The following is a 19,117-nucleotide window of genomic DNA, read 5'->3' on the forward strand; positions in this document are numbered from 1 at the left end:
CTAACTTAGGGGACCTAGCAGCTAGTGAGGTAGGTACTATGTGAGTTGTGTGTCGCCTCCGCAAGACACCTTCCCACACCACATTAGCGCTCACTCCAACCTTGTCTGCTTGTCTGCTGGTCTCCCTTTTCCCTTGTCCACCTTGTCCACTCTTTGCCCTACACTAACTGCACTAACACTTCTTCGTACGCTGCACTAGCGTGCAAGGTCGGCGGCTACGCGCTTACAAGTAACATTCTGGTGGAGATCCGTCATAACTTATTCGGGTTTAGTTCCCTTTAGGATGTACATCCCGATGATACAATGGGGACATACGACAACGCTCTTCGTTTTTCGGCTTCTAATATCAATCCTAAGTAATCATGATGTTTTCGCTGTGGATAATCCAACGTGGATATTTAAGGTTACGTGTACATTAAGCTAGATAAAAAACAACAACAAAAGGATATAGAAGCTAATTGGTGCTGAGATGAGAAAGAAAATAAGACGGATCGTCGCAATGAGAAATATTAAAATTTAACAGTCGAGAATAAACTTAAATTGTAATTGAGTTCAATCAAAGTGTTGCGTAGCATGTGGACAGCATGTGGGCATGAATCATCCCTCATATTAAGCTTTGTATCTTTATCTCCAATTTATTTTTTAGTTTTTCTGTCTTCCTTTTTGTTCCCTCACTTCCGTCTCCCCTCTTATTAATTCTCAGTGAGGGGGAACAGAGGAAGAATTAAAAAATAATAACAATAAAAGAAATTAAAATACGAAATACGCCCATCTTAATTCAATTGGTCAGACACGTCCCGAGGTCTTCCCCCTAGTTATGAATTCTACCTATCACACCATTTATACCCAAACGGATATCTTTTATCTTCCAACGAGATGCAAGGAAGCCAAGAGAGACGCGCAAGAAGCCAGCTCTGGAACTGTGTTACGCTGCAAGTTGGCAACCATCAGGCGAGGACGGGAGTGCATTCCCCCCTCTATTTGCTCGATGCGCTGGATGCATTGCATTTCATCCACTATTTTCTCTCTTATTCGGTCCACTTCTATAACGAAGCACCCGCAGCTGCAGGACGCACCGCGCCTTTAGGCCCGATCCGGCTAGATCAGCATACTTGAAATGTCCCGAGGCCTCGGTCTTTGCCTATGTAGGTACAAGCCAGCGGAGAGTACGTAAGTCACGATGATGGCAAGGACACATTGCTATTATTTTGAATATACTCGGAGTCGCTACAGAATGAGATAGTAGACATTACACATATACTAAGTAGAGATGTCAAATTCCCAAAGCCGAATTCTTGAAAATTTTCGAGATATGCTAGGCACGTTTTAATAGCCTAGTATTCACAAAAGACGACCCTCAGAAAAGGGGGGTGACATCGTACTACTCTGTAAACGCATCAGTTTTGGCCGGTAGGATTCCGCGGGTGTATTCATTGGCTCTGCATGAGGCTCAGTGTCAGCAATGCACAAACGCTTGGAAAGTTATGATTGCACAACTCAGATGTTTTGCATCTATGATCATTCTCACTGCTTGCATACGTTACGTCGTATTCCCTCTTCGCAGCCTAAAGGGTGAGGAACCCATACTTGGGGGCCATTTTGAAATACCAATGTAAAGAAAGGGTATCTGGTGTGCCTTGCAGGATTCGCAGAGACATGCAGTTTGAGGTATCTTGATCGAGATTACTCCTCAATCTTACATGCCTAACATTACAAGTTGTGCGACCCAAGGTCCCAAATACCTTTATAGTCGCTCTGAAGCTGAAAACCCTTACTCGGAGTACGTGACGAGTATCGCGGCAAACAGCAAGAAGACGTAAAATGACATTATTATATACATATTCTCTCCTAACCCTGCAACAAACACCATATTACATTACGTTGCAGCTCTTAAGGTCGAACGCATAAGATTGTTGACACTGCTCAAGGTATCCAGCTTCCTCAGCTGTACCGGCCAAACTGTTATGGGGTCGTATCAGACCAGTCACTTTGAGGCTCTGCTTACCCTTACCATGCCACCACCGGATCTTCTGAATCCAGGTACGCTCTTCGTCGTCAGTACTAATTTCCCACTTACCCGAGCTGACGGCCACCGTGCACTGCTCTTTGGGGAAATGATATTCAGGTAAGAACACTATTGTAGGAAAGTCCTCCGATTGAGCTTTTGATCCTTCAACGTTCAGCGTGAACTCGCAGCTCTTGAGGTCAAAAACATAATCCACAATTGGCCCATTGGTGACTATTGGCGCAGGACGAACATAAGCCTCTGCAGCACGGTATCCAGGAGCATTGGTCAATTCGGGGTTGGGGCTAGTGGGCGTTGACGAAATCGAGGGATTCGTCAGAGTACGTTTCAAATTTCCGGGTGTCACCGATGTCTCATCTTCCACTTCCTTTCTAGTGCTAGAAGTAGCAGTTTTCAAAAGGCTTGATGTGGATTGGTTCACATCGGGCGTTCGAGGAACAGGGGAAACCGGCAAGGTTTGGTCATCAACCGAAAATATTGACAAATCCTCACCATTCCATTGGTCACCTCGTTGATGGTCATTCTGATTACAGTCAGCAGCCAAGCAATTTAATATTCACGTGCAGGAGTCTTACCGCCGCGGTGTATACCCATAAGGTATATCCCTCCATCGAAGCACCCTCCACAGCAAAGTGATTGGCATCCATAGCTGCGGATTGACTCGAATAATCACCCGTTTTGTAGGCATATTTATCATCCATATCGTAGGGAATACCAAATTCGGTCAAGATGCATGGATGGTTTCCCATATAATCCAGCCCTTCTTGTCTCATGGCCGCGAGCTGTTCCTTGAAGCTGTTACGGATAGCTGTCTCACCAATCTTGATGGCGAAAGCCGGATGCCAATATCGACCACGAAGGACCCCGATGACATCCACATTCCATGTTCGGTTCCACTTCTTGGTCATAAGTGTAATACCATCGTAGTAATGCGGCGCATATACCATTCTTGGGTCGTCGTCCGCAGTGCCTTTGATAGTAGGGGGTAATTCCAAAGTCGGTGGTTGGCATAGCATAATAGCATCCTTGTGAACGCCCCTAATGGCATCACGGTATTTACGATAGAACGCCATGAAGTAGGTGTTCGTAAAAGCATGGTAGTCCAATGTGTCGCCTGTAGTAGGATGCTTCTCGAAGTAATTCTTTTGCAGTAACAAATCCTGGGAGGGATCCCAGACTCCATGCTGAGCCCAGAGGCATTGTCCTAATTTCCACTCAGGATCTCGCTTCCAACCATAACGAGAGTCATCGTAGCCCTCTGGTAACCATGCAATCTCGCCATGAGGGTCAATCAGAGTACGTCCGACCTTATATGGGCCAAGACCTCCCATATCCCATGTATCAACCTCACACGCTCGTCCCGAACCTGTAAGAATGGCCTGCCATAGCGTTGGACTTGTACCCTTCTTCAGTTTCTGCGCGTCTGGGATAACACTTAGGTCGGGATGCCCAATCATTCCCCTACTAGGTTCATTCAAACTTTCCCAGCCAAAGATAACATCATTCTCAATACCGCCAGCTTCATGTATACGTTTCGCAAGATGTTCACAAGCCCGTACAAAGTGACCCTGTAGATAATCTTGAATATTTATACCGTCTATTATACACTTCGGAGCGAAATCGAGACCGGCGAAAAAGAGTGTGAATATGGTCGCGGCCGCTAATCGGTAGTAATTGGTAGACCAAATCATTTTGGGGAAGTTATCGGGATCAGAATAGGTATTATGTACGATAGAAGCTTCGGTCGCTGCAAAGCTCTGGGGGTTCAATCCACAGGCATAAATCGTCCACATGGGAGCGCCAGATCCGCCGCAGTATCGTGACCACTATTTAGTTGCAACGATTAGTATGAGTACGCGGGCATGATATATATAGGTCAATTAAAAGTACATACAACATCCTGATGCGGGTCCATGAACACATAGAAGCCATAGTCTTTGGCCGTCCTCAAGACCTCGATGGTATGTTCAATCCAAACCTCATCGTATCTCCCGGGGCCGGCAGCTTCGATAGCTTCCCATGTGAAGATATACCGAATGGTATTATATCCAAACCGTTTTAAACGGGAGAAGTGTATGTGCGAATCCTCTTTCCGAAAGGGTCGATTGTGGAATTTGACGTCGTCGCCATCGAAGAAATCTTGGGCTACGTGCGAAGGTACATCGGGTTGGCTAGGTAGCTTAGAGTCGCCTGCGACGTTAATACCCCTTAACAAGACATGTCTCCCATGTGCATCTTGGAAATGACCATCCTCGATAATCAGTCGAAGGGAGGAAGACATAAAGGGCGGTCGGAGTCAAGCAACTATCAATAAAAGATCAAATCATACAAGACTCTGAATAACAAAACATTCAGGACCACCCCTAAGGAAATAGTAGTAATGGATAAGAATTTAGATGGGGATGTAGGGTCCCTAATAGAAATTAACTCTTTTCCAATGGGGGAAAGACGGATGTAACTACGGATCCGAGTCTAGCAGACGGCGATGACGCCCGTACAAGGATCTAACGAATCGGAAACTTCGGGGGTGGTATAGTACGGTACCGAAACGAAAGACTGGCGGTAACAAATGTAACGAGAATAGCTAACAACCCCTACCTTCGATCAAGGCTGTAAATACTATAAGGTATGCAGATTAAGCCTTATGATTTTGGAAGAAAAAGAGGAAAAATATTGAGAAGAAGAACCAATTGGAAATACAAAGGCTTTATTAACGTGAAGAATGTTCGATTTCAAAACCGTTAGGCATGTATCAATCCTAAAACTGAAGATGTACGAAACAAAATGGAACCCGCTGATCTGCTGCAAGTTGAGAAAGACGATGGGAAATGACCTGGCGACCCTGGTATGGTCGACATCCCTGTATTAACATTTTACTGAGAGGTACCTAGCTCATGATTGGTTCTAAAGAAGCATAAGATCCGATATTCTACCGGCTTACCACATTTTGACTAGTACGGATTAAGTATATCTCCGATAATTAACCATCATGGCCCATTTTTATTTTTCTGTCCCTCACCGAAATCGACAAAGCACTGGAGCTTAGCTTTTACTCAATTATCTTTTACCTCCACTCTGACAAGAATCAATGATGAAATGCCCAAGGCTTTCATATAAATTCCCTCTTTACGACTATTCCAAGACATGAACCTCAAAAACCCCATTGATTTGATTTTAAGATGGCGAGCGTCAAGGCCTCATTGAGGGCTATCAACGACGCCATTCGCCAACAGAAGTGGGATGACGCTATAACACAAGCCGAAAATGTAATCAGCAGAGATGCGAATAGTTACCAAGCGTACGTAATATCCCATTTCTTATGTGTCATTTCTTTTTGTTGAAGAGCTCAATTGTGCCTTGGAGAATCTGACACTTACTGCAGTCACGTGTTTAAGGCCTTCGCCTTGGATAAAAAGAATCAACTGGATTTGGCCGAGGCTGAATACAACACCGCTGTCAACATTCGATCAGATGCTCAAGCATGGCAAGGTCTAATCAAGCTTTACGAGAAGCAAGGCCCAAAGGCCATCCCTAAGTATCAGCTCGCTGCTGTGAAGCTTGCTGAGATATTTAGGGATGCTAATGAGATGTACAAATGTCAGGACGTGATAGACAAGTTTATTGATTTTGTTCGTGCGAAGGGCGATCGATCGCAATATGTCCAGGCTCTTCGTGTCATACTCCCTAATAGTCCTATCTATCCTGCTCTTGAGGGACGAGTTCCTCATCCAGCTAAAACCTTCGAAACAATAGCCCAAATCCTAGAAGTCGACGAAAAGAAACGTATCAACACATTTATCGGCGAGCGAAGGACAAGATTGGGTGCCAAGATCAGTGAAGTTACCCTCGAGGTCAACCGAGAAGTCTTATGCCAAAGCGAGTTAGGCGGAATTTACGAGCAGCTTACGCTTTGGTCCCAAGATGATGACGTCAGGCGTCAATACGAGGAGAAATTGCTTCAATTCCGATACGACCGCCTTCTAGTCACCCCGCCCCCAGGCAAAGCCGCTGAGCTTCAAGTCGTCCAAAAGTTGGCGAATGATATGGTCATCATCAAACACCCTTTTAAACTTGCGTGGGATATCGCGATTGAGTGGCAAGACCACAAGGAAATTCGAGATTGGGATGTCAATGTGCTAAATGAATACTGCTCCTTCTTCCCGGACAGTGACCTATATCGTGTCTTAACTGGGTTCATGACGAGCGATATTTCACCGTTCCCAAAGAAAGTAACGGAAACGCCCGCCCCCGCTCGTGCGTCCGAGACCGACGACGAAAGCGAGGATGACGAGGACGGTGGTGCGCCAACCTCGGTAGTACCATACACCGACGAAGACCGACTCTTGATGATGACAGAGGGTATTTCAACCACCAACTCTTTGCTTTCTCACAGATTGATGGGAGAATACTACCAAAACCTAGAGGAGCATGAAAGTAACGCTGAACTCATGAGGAAGGCGATGAAAATCATGGTCGCGGAGACAGAAAAGACGGGGAAAGTCTTCGCAAACACCAATCAAGCCTTTATGCTCTACCTAGGAACTGCATTGGTATTCTATCAATCTCCAAGAAATCACGGCGAAGCAAAATTCCTCTTCGACAAGGTATTGGAAGTAGATCCTACCTCTACATCTGCTATGATTGGCGTCGGTCTAATCTATGAAGAGGAGGAAGAATTTGATCAAGCGATCGATTTCTTAGGACGAGCCCTGAAAGGCGATAGCCAGAACTTCCGTGTACGTGCCGAGGTTGGTTGGCTATATGCGTTGAAGGGGGATTATACACGGGGCAAAGCAGAACTCGAAACCCTTTTACCATTGATGACAGGTGCTTCCGTCTCCAAGGATCTACTGGCCCAGACACAGTATCGATTAGGATGTTGCATATGGAATATCGACCCTTCGAAATCCGCTAGAAAGAGCCGAACCGGTGCGTACGCTTACTTTTTAGACGCGCTGAAGAGCAATTTCAATTATGCGCCGGCGTATAGTAGTCTCGGTATCTATTATGAAGATTACGCTAAAGATAAGAGGCGAGCCCGAAGGTGTTTCCTCAAAGCTGTGGAACTCTCATCGGCGGAAATCGAATCCGCTGAAAGGCTTGCACGATCATTCGCCGATGATGGAGATTGGGATCGAGTTGAACTAGTGGCACAGAGGGTGGTAGACTCGGGCAGAGTTAGACCTCCCCCTGGATCCAAGAAGAAGGGAATCAGTTGGCCTCTATCCGCTCTAGGAGTCGCCGAACTAAATAAGCAGGACTACTCCAAGTCAATTGTATCGTTCCAGCAAGCATTGCGGATCGCCCCCGAAGACTACCACTCTTGGGTTGGTCTAGGGGAAAGTTACCATAGCTCTGGACGATATATCGCCGCGACAAAGGCAATCCAGAACGCCCAGAGGTTAGAGGAGGGTATAGACGACGATAAACTTGGCGACACTTGGTTTACCAAGTACATGCTCGCCAATGTCAAGCGCGAACTCGGCGAGTTCGACGGAGCTATTGCCCTATACCGCGACGTTATATCAAGTCGCCCCAAGGAAGAAGGCGTCGCCATAGCCCTGATGCAAACTATGGTTGAAAATGCCTTAGATTGTGTTGAGAAGGGCTTTTTCGGCAAATCAATTGAATTGGCTATTGAAGCATTGTTTTTCGCTACTACCGTACCTAAGCACGTAACCAACACATTCAATTTTTGGAAGGCTGTTGGTGATTCATGTTCCATCTTCTCATCCGTCCAAAGCCGTGCTCATGACCTCCCTATTGAGAGCCTTGTGAGCCTTCTTAAGTTAGGTACAGAGAATGAATCCGCATATGAAATACTCAGGGACGTGGATGTTGTCGATCAAGATGTGATTTTCGCCGAAGGTCTTTTTGCCGATGACGAACAACTCGGGGTAGATCTCGTACGCAGCTTACATGCGACAATTCTAGCCCATAAACGAGCGATTTACGAGTCCGCCAATGATGTCCATGCGCAAGCTGTTGCATATTACAACTTAGGCTGGGCTGAAAACCGAGCGCATCTATGCCTTCCACCCGATCTCCGTATACAGTCTAGCAGATATCAGAAGGCTGCCGTGCGATGTTTCAAGCGTGCAATAGAGCTTGAGGCCGGCAACCCGGAGTTCTGGAATTCATTGGGTGTTGTTACTAGCGAAATCAACCCATCCGTAGCGCAACATGCTTTTGTACGAAGCCTATTCCTTAACGAAAGAAGTGCGCATGCATGGTCCAATCTAGGCGCCTTAGCTCTTCTTCAAAATGATATTCAACTCGCCAACGAAGCCTTTACTCGCGCACAATCCAACGATCCCGATTATTCTCACGCTTGGTTGGGTCAAGGTTTCGTCGCGCTTCTATATGGTGACGCTAAAGAGGCTCGCGGTCTTTTTACTCATGCGATGGACATCTCGGAATCATCCTCACTTCTATCCAGACGCCAATACCCAACCTCGTTATTCGATCATATTCTTACAAACCCCCCAAGCCTGAACGCTACGTCCCTTATCCAACCACTATTCGCCCTTGCCCAGTTACGGGGTCTTAATCCGCAAGAACTCGCCTATCAACACCTTTCAACATTATATCAAGAACGAACACACGATAGTGCTAGTGCGGTAGATACTCTCGAGAAAATTTGCGAGCAATTAGAAGCAAGTTACGAAGCTACCGAATCCGCGGATGCACTTGCACGATTTGCATTGGCTAAAACCGATCTCGCCCGGTCGTATCTCTCGGCTGGCGAATATGCGCAAGCCTCTGAGTGCGGAGAGATGGCTTTGCAATTGAGCAGTGACGAATCTGCAAACGAACTTACCGCCGAACAACGTAAGAAAGCTCGACTGTCGGCGCATTTAACTGTAGGTTTGGCGGAGTATTACTCTAGAAATGTTGACGCAGCGGTGTCCTATTTCGAAGCAGCCTTGGAGGAATCCAACGGCAACCCCGACGCCGTCTGCGTATTAGCTCAGATGTTGTGGGCTACCGGTATGGACGACGCTCGAGAAAGATCCCGTACCGTTTTATTCGAAGTGATTGAGAACGACTCGACCCACGTTCAGTCTGTGCTTCTTCTAGGAGTCATAGCACTACTTGATGGGGATGAGGAATCTCTCGATGCCGTTATTTCGGAACTTCAAACGCTCCGCACTAGTGATAAGGTCAGCGATACGGAGCATTCCCAAATCGGGGAAGTACTGCGCGCTGTTGCTGCTTTAGCAGATGGTAGCACAGAAGATGATGTCCTTACTCAACTACAAAATGATGTTATATTATACCCACACCTACCACATGGATGGTCTCGGCTGGCCGAGGCTAGCGGAGAAGAGTACCCGGCGGACATGGCCCTTCAAGTAGCTCTGAAAGCTATTCCGCCAAGAGGAGAACTTGGTGCCGTCGACCTCGCCGATGCGTATGCAGGAACTGGCAAGGTTGCTGACGCGCAGACGGCAATCTTCGTCGCTCCTTGGCGCAGTAGTGGTTGGGAGTCATTAGGTAGTGCTGTCGCCTCTTGATGACGCACTACTAATTTCTAGTATGTTGTTCCCAATCCCTTTCAATTTTCTTCCTTATAGCTGTTATGATGATACTTAGTCAAAAATATGTTTCAAGACGGGACTGAGATTTTCATTGATGCATAAAATTTCTATCTGATGCAGCTTCCCTTTTTTCTTTCAAACGTCGGCCTCAACAATATTTGTTGGACAATGAGCTGACGTTATAACCCTAGGTACTTGATGGCATCAGCATTTGGCGTTATCACAAATGGTAGCATTGGGTCATGCGTGGGCATGGATGTGGAAGGAGAAAAGCTGGAATGATATTTGGGATGGAAATACCCTTGGGAGATGATTGATGACCGTTGTGACGTATCATGTGGCGACGTTGCACGCTCAATTATGAATCGATATGTCGAAGTTATCATTACTTTAAGCACGAGAACTCAACACTGAGCTATACGTTGAATGAAATAAAAAAAACACAGTGCAGTCAACATTCAAGCTTCCTCGTGGCACAAAGCTGATTTAGCTTCCGTGAACACCTATCTTGTTTTTATGTAATTATTGTGATGTGAGTTGATATGTCCTAGGTGAATTTGATGGCTACCTCCCAACTAGGTGTTCGTCGAGTCTACATACACCAGAATTCCTACTAGACAAGGCGCTCGTACACAACATTTCACATCACTCAACAAGTACAATTTTGTCAAAGGCAATCAATTATCCCCGATAAACTTTTTGGTATCAGCCAGCCCAAGCCTATCCTATCTACACGCAAAGAAGCCTGGGTAGAAAGTGAACTGAGATAGGCAGAAAATCACCCATGGTATCTCGAGAAAATAAGCGAGACCACCACAACATCGTGAATCATTGTACCGTCTCACCCAAAACGCCGCGCCGCCCTTATTCCGTAAGAATTATTTACTCTCAAGTGCCCTCCTCTGCAACTGTAATTGTGAACCGAGAAGTGTACCAACCTCTAACTTTCGTCCCCGTTTTCGTAGAAAGCGTCTTGTATAGCTTAAGTTGTCGTAAAGTACAAACGATAGGTTCAATTGGAAGTTTAAGCCTCCAAATTCGTGGTAAGGACCAATACTTCCTAACCCGATACCAAACGAACAGCATGTTGATTGAGCCAAGTAGAGAAAAGAAGTTTAACCCCCGCGAAAACAGCATCCCTCAACTTAGCGTTTCATGCTAGGAATCGTGGGTACGGGAACGGGAGTTTGCTTTGTCGCGGAGACTGGATATTTATCCTTCTTCTTCTCTTTCTTTGCAGGAGTTTGCACCTTCGCTGCCGTACCATTTACTTGAAATGCCGGAGCGACTGAAGAGACCTTATTGGAAATGGTCGTGGTGGTCTTGGGTCGCTTTGAGGCCGCTTTCTCGCCTCCAGGGTGCTTTCGCTTTAAATTTCCGTTGGTAACCTCTGGTTTCTTGGGCTTGGGTGCAGCTACCTCCTCGTCAGACTCGCTTTCCGATTCGCTTTCGGAAGAATCATCTTGCGCCGGAGTGGATTGCGGCTTCGGCAATTGAATCTGCGGTAGGGCTGGGTTGGGAACACCGATGGGAGTGAAACGTGGTCTAAGACCCTGGGGTTGGTCTCGGATGGCTTTGGGGATTGGCGTGTAGTCGTCCGTGGCGGTAGCACTAGTAGCGCCGTTGGGACCAAAAGTTGCCTTTCGACGGATGTGTACAGTCGAATCAATCCCGCGATTTACTATGACTTGTTAGCTAGATCCCTTGGGATTAGTGAAATAGATGACTTACGAGCACTGTACTTATCACCACCTTGAGACGGAATAAGTAATTGAATTTGAGTGCTAGTGGCATGCGACTCAATATCCAAGCTATAGTTATCGCCCTTATGGTTAAGAAGTGCTTCCCCAGTTGTGGCTTTGGAAAGATCGATTTCCATATCCTTCAAAACCGTAATGGGCAAGGACGCTGGCGCTGTGAAGTACCACACTTGTTTGCCTTCGAGATTTGTCTTGTTGAAAAAATCGGTGACTTCTTTGCCAGGATTGTCGGATGAAGCCTTACGAAGCACAAAGTTGGAGTTGTCAAGCCAGGCGGGCCGAGAGCTAAAACTGCCATGTTAGACTGGATACAGTTAAATTAAAACAATGGAAAACAAGACTTACACTTGAGTATTCGTTTCTTCGACAGCAGTGTTACCATTGACTCTAGATACAGCTGCATCGTTGGTGTCAACGTCCATAGCTTGTGGCTCATCATCGTCAGACTCTTCGTCACTAGAGTCGTCGCTGGAAGACTCAGGTTCGGCAGGTTTTGGGGCCTTGGCTTGGGCACCAGTTGTCTCATCCTCACTATCACTTTCTTCAGAGCTCTCACTATCCGACTCACTCTCACTAGAGCTCTCGGCCTTGTCTGCTTCCTTTACGGCAGCACCTTTCGCTGGAGCGTCGCCAGAGTCTGAGCTATCGGAGTCGGAATCAGAAGCGTCTGCATTGGCAGCCTTGGCGGTGGGAGTTGGCTCTGACGGGGCTTTCGCATTCGTAGATGTCGGATTGGTTGGTTTTGCATTCGGCTTAGCATCCTTCTTCTTGCTAGCCTGTTTCGCCAATAACTTCTTCTTTGCAGCCTCTAGATCGCTACCACTATCGCTGCTGCTTCCATCACTATCCTCTGAACTCGTGTCGCTTCCGCTTTCGCTATCATCGTCCGAAAATTTCTTCGCCTGGCTAGCTAGCGACGCGCCGGTACCCGAAAGCTTGTTGGTAGACGTGGCTTTTTGATTGCGGATGTTCGAGGCCATTGAGTTAAGGGAGCCCATAGGTGGGCGAGCGCGGTGTTTAACCATCGTGAAGACGTGAGAACACGGCGGCAGGTAGAAGCTGTAGAATAGGAGAATGAAGCGCAAAGATGCAATGAAATAAACAAGTCAAAGTGTCGAAGGTAATTCAGGAAAGGGACGCGGCGCAAAGTTATTAAAAAACTTTGGAAGAAAAGGCGGCGGGAAGAACTGGGAAGGTTGTGAAAAAAAAATAGGAAGAATTGAGAGTGTTAAAAAATTAACGGCGAGTGAATTGAGATTCACGCCGAGAACATGAATTTTTTTGGAGCTCTCTACAAACTGTTAACGCGAGTTTTGATCTACTGTGTTAGCGCGTTATCCATCAAACAGTGCTATCGCGGGGCTGGAAAGTGGGTAAAATGGTAAGATAAACTGTGCCGGAACATTACTAATCCGGAAAATACTTCAACTTTATAGTGGCAGCAGGCGTTTTTCTAGGTACCTGGATAGGTGCGATAAGAACTATAAAACTGCAACCCTACAGAGAAAGAGCCAATCATAAAGCTTCGTTTTCTTGTTACGGTTAGCAACTCTGCACTAACTTAACAGAAGAGCTCAACCTAACTTTTTCACATTTCTATATATCAATGGTAGAATTTCCCTTCTAAATCTACATAGTATTCATAATTCTGTGGTAATTCTGGATGTGAAATATAATGGCCACAAATAAGAGACGGAAGCTGAATGTGACAGAATCCTCACCAAGTAAGTTCAACTATATCTTTAATTGTCGCTATTCGAAATACTTATATCTCTAGCAATGAGTGCCTTCGCTCTCCGCAAGAAACTTCTCAACCAGCAACAAGCTGCTCCGACACCAACCACAAAAGACAAGAGCAATGTAGATTTAACAATTCCATCTGCGCCAGATGTTGTGAAGACCACCAAGACAAGAAGCTCAAAAAAAGCAAAGGGTCCAAATATTCAGGCAGCGCCAACCGATGAGAATGCGCCTAGTGCTAAGTTCAAAAGTTCATTGCTTGATAATCAGCCTGAAAGCGAAGATGCACTCCCGGATACTTCTAGGGCTTTAGCAGGGAGCCCATCGCCTTCTATAGTCGAAGATGACGAAACTCCGGTTATGCTCAATAAGGCTCTACCTTTACAACTGTCTAATTTCCAGCCATCTAAAAGTAATTATCGAACACGAAAAGACGGGATGACCATATTGAAGTTATCTGACGGAGAGGTTTGTTTATCTTGTTTGTTATTTTGGAAACTCAAACTCATTGAAATAGCGTATAGTGATCCTTGGCAATTATGGTATTCGTGTAACATCGAGTGAAATCACCATCAATGGTGCCATACTAAGAAATTCAAGCAAGGTACATTGGGTGTATGCACCACATTGCCATGCACTCCCCGTCATTAGATGTTCAGATGCGGCGAATATAGAATTGCACCCCCATCCCGACTCCGCGGATCTGAGGGCTCTTGGAAGACTTTCTCCTCAGTTTCGCAAGCTCTGGAACGACTCCAATCCTTCCAAAGGGGATAAGACTATTCAATCCAACCCAACATTTCAAATAGTAAGCAATCATTCGCCAATTAATATCGCGAGACACGTGGCTAAGAGATTTTATAGCTCTATACATCAGCAGATGGCCCAAAGAGGACGATGCTACAAGATCTTGTCTCGCCACCTGAGTGGAATAGGGAGGTTGCCAAATTCGTCAATACATCCAACTCGAAGCCTTGTTCAGTTATGATAACGGGTCCAAAATCATCCGGGAAATCTACATTTGGCAAGATACTTGCGAATCGACTGGCCACCGAGAAATCGAGTGGCTCTAAACAGCACACTTATCGTGGGGTAGCTGTACTAGACATTGATCCCGGACAGCCCGAGTATTGTGTCGCCGGCCAAATTGCTCTCGTATTCCTTACCGAACCTGTGTTTGGGCCGTCATTCTGTCGCCCTCTTCCCAGCTTAGAATTCGAGATAATTCGATCCCATGCGCTAGCGTCTATCTCCCCTGCCTCGGATCCCGAACTGTACTTGGAGGCTGCTATGGACCTAATGACACATTATCGAAATGCACTAGGACGGTATCCCCTCATTATCAACACACCAGGATGGATACAAGGGACGGGGCTGGATTTGCTAACTTCTCTCATCACTAATCTGCGACCGACCGAAGTAGTGTATATGTCGGAATCTGGTCCTGCAGAAGCGGTAGAAGCCCTACAAGAATCCTGCAAAGTCACTAGATTTTCTACACTTCCATCACAGTCCTCTCAATTAACTTCGAGGACCGCAGCGCAATTACGATCAATGCAGACTATGTCGTATTTCCATGCTAAACCTCGCGAGGCCAGCAACGATAGGGTTCAGTTTGAACGAAATCCGAGGCCATTAACGGCTATACCTCCTTGGTTGGTCAGTTACAGAGGGCCAAATCGCGGCATATTTGGAATAATGTGCTACGATTATCAGGCGCCGTTAGATCTGTTGGCCGATGCGATAAACGGTACAATTCTCGCCGTCGTGGGGGTCGAAAGCCTCAAAGCATTGAGATACTCTGAAGAGCGAATAAAGCTGTGTAACGATGCGACAGCTAATATGATGGACATTGACGACGCCAACGATGAATCTCAGAATACGGCAATATTATCTTTTCAGGACTTAGCGGGAAAAAAGATTACCGAAACACCTGAGGGTATCCCGTTCATCGATACCACAGATGGAACTACGTTAGACCCGAGATATTCCCATTCGCTTGGTCTGGTTCTCGTGCGCGGTATTGATGTTGAAAACGGACTCTTACAACTCCTCACACCTTTAACAGGGGAAACGATAGAAGAGGTCACGTCTAAAGGAGGCGAAATTGTCCTTGTTAGTGGCAAGTTTGATGCGCCAAGTTGGGCTTATACCGAAGAGTTATATTATCAATCTCATGGTGAGGTAGATGAAGGGGCAGATCTAGACGAGGCCCAAGAGGGTACATCGGAGGGTTCCGACGACGAAAATGACAATTATGCAGTAAGGGCTGATGCGACCACAGTGCCGTGGGTAGAAATACTGCATGGGAACCAGAAACGTGGCGCTGGGTCTAAAGTGTGGAGAGTACGGCGAGATCTGGGTCGCGCAGGAAACGGTACAAACTGAGATGAACGTATCGACATGTACCCCGGTACTTGAGTACTTAGATACATGAGTACATCAATACAGTACATCGAATACAAAGGCCTTGTATTGTCCTGGCCCCTGCAGCGATCTGCAAGGAACTGCGCACAAACTGTGGACTAAATTTTGTAGATCAAGGTCTTGCTATTAGCTCCCGCTGTTTAGTTCAGATTTTCCCGAGACGTCTTATCCGCCAATAAAATACCCCTGGCTTGCATCAGTTCTACAAAATTCAACTGGCTTTTTAGAACCAATCATTAGAAATATGCTTCTTTTAAGCTTAAGTACTTGTCCGGGTACAACTAGACATGCATGCAGCAAATACGGTATCTACTAAACCTAATCAAGTAGTATCTACGTCACCCATTCAATCCACTACCCCCGGCGGTAACACAGCTACATAATCCAACGGTGCAGATTCGCTCCCACTTGGTTTTCCCTCAACGCGCACCGTATCGCCTTCTTTCACCTCGATACGTTTGAATGTAATTCGCGTCGCCGAGTGTCCGTTCACCCCATTAGTTGTGGTATACCCGAGCTTGGATTCGTTATCACCGACCCATTTCCCGATGCTCTTGTCGTTAACGAATAGCTCGTAGGATGCGCTGCCGCCCGCTAAATCGTAGTACGCGACCGCAATATCGTAGGTACCTGAGGTGAAGTTTAGAGGCGCGGAAACGCTAGCGGTAGATCCACCGCTGGCTTGTACGACGTGCAGATTTGACGCCATTTCGAAGGGGTTGACGGTTGCACTACGATAGTTGCGCAGGGTCACTGTTGTGCGTATTAGTATTTACCCTTGATGTTGTACTTGAAAGAGGAATTGCATACTAGATTCAGCTTCAATGCGCCAGGTATGGTTTCCAACTCGCTTCTGCTCATCTGCTATTTTGGATAAACTGTTATAGAATGTGTTGATGGAGTCGCGCCATACGATCGCATGGCCTGCTTGATACGTTAATCGGAATAGTACTTCGTCATAGCGCTGATCATCGATTAATCCCTTTACTGCTTCCCATTGCTTGGGGAATGTGGCTGCTGTTTCGGCACCGGCGTAGTCTGTGTAACATGTCAGTTATAATTGTGATACAATCGAGATAATAGAGAAATGTACATACGCGCATCATAAAAGTGCTGAATAACGGTTTTGCCGTTTTTCAGCACATGTGTGTATGGAACATGGTGAAACCAGAGTAATAAGTCATCGGGTGTTGTCTCGATGTCTTCAAACTGCGCCGCCACCTCTTCCGGATACTGGCCGGCGAACCCGGTTCCGTTCTTCACTGTTCGATCCATGCCAATTCCATATGCATCCGCGCGCGTCCATTGGCCCCATGCATTGTTGTCCATGGATTGGGGGTTGGGTCCGTAGTGTGGGCCTGTGATGTCTGTCAAGGTCTGCACGCCGAGATTCCCTGTGTAATTCTCATATGCCTCCCACGACACCAGCGACATGCTCGCGACGGTATTAACAACCGTCTCTGAGAGCCCGAACGTTAGACGTGTCCAGTCATCCAGTATCGCCGCGGAGTCCAAATTTGGGTCCCAAGCTAATCGACCGTACGCATATAAGTTCGACATAGAGAGATGCGAGCCCAGCCATGTTGGGTGTTGCCCGACGTTGACAACACCAGCGTACCCCGTTAGACCCGTCTTATTAAATCGTCGACCAGACAGGACATCTTCGCCAATAACCGATTTCTGGCCATCAACTTTTAAATCGAAATCCAAGATAGTCTTCCATAGTGGTGGGAGGTACACCAAATGGCACTGCTGGCCGAGGTACTCCTGGGTAATCTGCAGTTCAATAGCAGACGCCGTCTTCTGCAAATGCGCAAACAATGGCGAAGCTGGTTCCCGGACTTGAAAATCGATAGGGCCGTATTTAACCTGTACGACGACGTTATCATCGAACTTTCCATCAAGATCGCGGAAATAATCCACAGCTGCGTTCGCACGGTCGTCTTTCCAGTTCCGCTCATTCAAGTGCTGATTGTCATACACAAAAGCACGGAACATAACAATGCCGCCATGCGGTTTAGCGGCGCGAGCAAATAGATTCGCACCTTCGGCAAGGGTGCGTCCATAAGTAATTGGCCCAGGCTGACCTTCGGAGTTCGCTTTTACGAGGAACCCGGCGAGATCAGGGACGTGCGTGTACAATTTATCTGTGATACCGTTCCACCAGGAAATGACTTTAGAATCGAGCGGGTCAAATGTATTTAGCCCGCCGGCGGATTGAGGCGATGCGAAGTTAAGCGAGATACCTACCCTGACGCCCCACGGTCGCATGGCATCCGCGATCTTAGCTAGACCGGCCATGTTAGTGTCACTTAGCAGTGCAGCGTTGGCGTTGACGTTGTTGACAATAATGCCATTAACCCGAATCGAGGCTAGGAGACGTGCATATTCGGAGATGCGTGTCACGTTGGACGAGATGCCGTTGCGCGCAAAGAATATGGAGGATCCGCCGTAACCACGTTCAATGCTGCCATCCATGTTGTCCCACTGATTGATCCAACGGATCGCGGCGCTAGGGTTGGTGGCATAAGCTACTTCCGTGAAGTTCCCCTGGGCTAGCATGGACAAGTACTCGAAAGCGCCGTATAATGCTCCCCGCTCGTTTTGTCCTACAATCTCGACCTTGTCGTCTTTGGTACTAAGCCAGAAACCGTCTTCCTCAAGTGCGGGGACTTCGGTCGCAATCCCGGAGCTGTTGAAGGCAGCGACGGTGCCTACAACCACGGAAGCGGCATCACTAACTTCGTGTGTTACGTTGGGTGTTTGGCCGAGAATCCCACTAATTCCTTTCTGTAACTCCTGGCCGGCCGTATATACTGGACTCGTCTCGGTGGCATTAAGAGCCACAATGGTAGAGGGGATGCCATCGTGCCTAGTAAGATTGGGGGGTAGTTGCGCATATCGCAACCATGCGTTGAGACCGTCCTCCGCGACCGCGAGGCCGCTAAGGGCAGTTAGAAACCATAGGCCACGCATTTTATCACACCAGATCTAATCGACCGCGTTCAAGATAGGCGCAAAGATCTAAGCTTAGCGAGCCGAAGGCGTGGGGATCGCCCTGTTTATACAAGGCCGCCACCCCAGCATCTTGGGAACTCATCTGGGGAAATAGCGGATCCCCTTTCCAAGAGCCAGGTCAATAAATAGAATACTATCTTTAGGCTAAACTCGGATACAGCGGGCTAGTAGATCTTATCCGTAGACAAATGGCATGGTAACTTGCTATATGGTAGTCTTCGGTATATTTTCCCACGAGTACGTGGAGATGCGATCTTAGCTTCTTCACAGATTCGGAAATGATGATCCTTCTCCTGGTTCGAACTATACCGCGATGGGATCAAAGTTGGGGTAGGATAGCCGATTATAGGATTCTTGGACCTCGGCCGTGGCCGTGATCGAGGCGCCATCATATGAAGCTGTGTTGAAAGCGTCGTTGAATGAAAGGAGGATGTGTAGGCATGTTTAGTTGAGATATTTATGAGTGGTTAATAAGCCTGGGTCGCCCCCTCGCCCCCCATTTCAAAATTCGACATTGACGAGATCACAAATGAGCTTCCGACTGGCAATAGTAAACTAGTCGTATTGGTTTCTACCTAACTACTGGGCATACATATATTTTCGTC

At 46.9% G+C, this 19,117-nt stretch overlaps 5 protein-coding genes across 5 annotated transcripts; 2 read left to right on the forward strand and 3 right to left on the reverse strand.

Annotated features, from left to right (window-relative positions):
- Window positions 1–1,743: 1,743 nt before the first annotated feature.
- Window positions 1,744–4,476, reverse strand: F4822DRAFT_355354 (glycoside hydrolase family 5 protein). The gene is made up of 3 exons (XM_051456015.1): window positions 3,921–4,476; window positions 2,602–3,852; window positions 1,744–2,549 (listed from the first exon to the last, which is right to left on the reverse strand). The coding sequence occupies exons 1-3, from the start codon at window positions 4,305–4,307 to the stop codon at window positions 1,872–1,874; spliced, it is 2,316 nt and encodes a 771-aa protein (XP_051311585.1). The 5' UTR covers window positions 4,308–4,476; the 3' UTR covers window positions 1,744–1,871.
- A 576-nt stretch (window positions 4,477–5,052) lies between these two features.
- Window positions 5,053–9,552, forward strand: F4822DRAFT_355366 (tetratricopeptide). The gene is made up of 2 exons (XM_051456016.1): window positions 5,053–5,324; window positions 5,409–9,552. Exons 1-2 carry the CDS (start codon window positions 5,206–5,208, stop codon window positions 9,541–9,543), a joined length of 4,254 nt encoding a protein of 1,417 aa, XP_051311586.1. The 5' UTR covers window positions 5,053–5,205; the 3' UTR covers window positions 9,544–9,552.
- Window positions 9,553–10,712: 1,160 nt separating this feature from the next.
- On the reverse strand, window positions 10,713–12,352 carry F4822DRAFT_432672 (uncharacterized protein; the record flags this gene model as incomplete). The annotated part of the gene is made up of 3 exons (XM_051461695.1): window positions 10,713–11,248; window positions 11,299–11,612; window positions 11,673–12,352. The coding sequence occupies 3 exons, from the start codon at window positions 12,350–12,352 to the stop codon at window positions 10,713–10,715; spliced, it is 1,530 nt and encodes a 509-aa protein (XP_051311587.1).
- A 558-nt stretch (window positions 12,353–12,910) lies between these two features.
- Window positions 12,911–15,648, forward strand: F4822DRAFT_355396 (uncharacterized protein). The gene is made up of 4 exons (XM_051456018.1): window positions 12,911–13,051; window positions 13,105–13,535; window positions 13,585–13,875; window positions 13,932–15,648. Exons 1-4 carry the CDS (start codon window positions 13,003–13,005, stop codon window positions 15,453–15,455), a joined length of 2,295 nt encoding a protein of 764 aa, XP_051311588.1. The 5' UTR covers window positions 12,911–13,002; the 3' UTR covers window positions 15,456–15,648.
- Window positions 15,648–18,573, reverse strand: F4822DRAFT_355393 (glycoside hydrolase family 67 protein). Its single transcript, XM_051456017.1, has 3 exons — window positions 16,592–18,573; window positions 16,305–16,532; window positions 15,648–16,247 (listed from the first exon to the last, which is right to left on the reverse strand). The coding sequence occupies exons 1-3, from the start codon at window positions 18,468–18,470 to the stop codon at window positions 15,841–15,843; spliced, it is 2,514 nt and encodes an 837-aa protein (XP_051311589.1). The 5' UTR covers window positions 18,471–18,573; the 3' UTR covers window positions 15,648–15,840.
- Between the last annotated feature and the right edge of the window lie 544 nt (window positions 18,574–19,117).

Source organism: Hypoxylon trugodes, assembly GCF_022578975.1.
Source record: "Hypoxylon trugodes strain CBS 135444 unplaced genomic scaffold F4822scaffold_8, whole genome shotgun sequence".
NCBI lineage: Eukaryota > Fungi > Ascomycota > Sordariomycetes > Xylariales > Hypoxylaceae > Hypoxylon > Hypoxylon trugodes.

Bases quoted from the DNA above. Each gene is read 5' to 3' on its own strand.
- F4822DRAFT_355354 (XM_051456015.1), bottom strand. From the start codon at position 4,307: ATGTCTTCCTCCCTTCGACTGATTATCGAGGATGGTCATTTCCAAGAT. The intron at 3,853-3,920 runs GTATGTACTTTT...GCAACTAAATAG, and splicing joins TGGACCCGCATCAGGATGTT to TGGTCACGATACTGCGGCGG. The intron at 2,550-2,601 runs GTAAGACTCCTG...GACTGTAATCAG, and splicing joins TATGGGTATACACCGCGGCG to AATGACCATCAACGAGGTGA.
- F4822DRAFT_355366 (XM_051456016.1), top strand. From the start codon at position 5,206: ATGGCGAGCGTCAAGGCCTCATTGAGGGCTATCAACGACGCCATTCGC. The intron at 5,325-5,408 runs GTACGTAATATC...CACTTACTGCAG, and splicing joins GATGCGAATAGTTACCAAGC to TCACGTGTTTAAGGCCTTCG.
- F4822DRAFT_355396 (XM_051456018.1), top strand. From the start codon at position 13,003: ATGGCCACAAATAAGAGACGGAAGCTGAATGTGACAGAATCCTCACCA. The intron at 13,536-13,584 runs GTTTGTTTATCT...TCATTGAAATAG, and splicing joins TGAAGTTATCTGACGGAGAG to CGTATAGTGATCCTTGGCAA. The intron at 13,876-13,931 runs GTAAGCAATCAT...GAGATTTTATAG, and splicing joins CCAACCCAACATTTCAAATA to CTCTATACATCAGCAGATGG.
- F4822DRAFT_355393 (XM_051456017.1), bottom strand. From the start codon at position 18,470: ATGCGTGGCCTATGGTTTCTAACTGCCCTTAGCGGCCTCGCGGTCGCG. The intron at 16,533-16,591 runs GTATGTACATTT...CATGTTACACAG, and splicing joins TCAGCACTTTTATGATGCGC to ACTACGCCGGTGCCGAAACA. The intron at 16,248-16,304 runs GTATGCAATTCC...TACGCACAACAG, and splicing joins GCGCATTGAAGCTGAATCTA to TGACCCTGCGCAACTATCGT.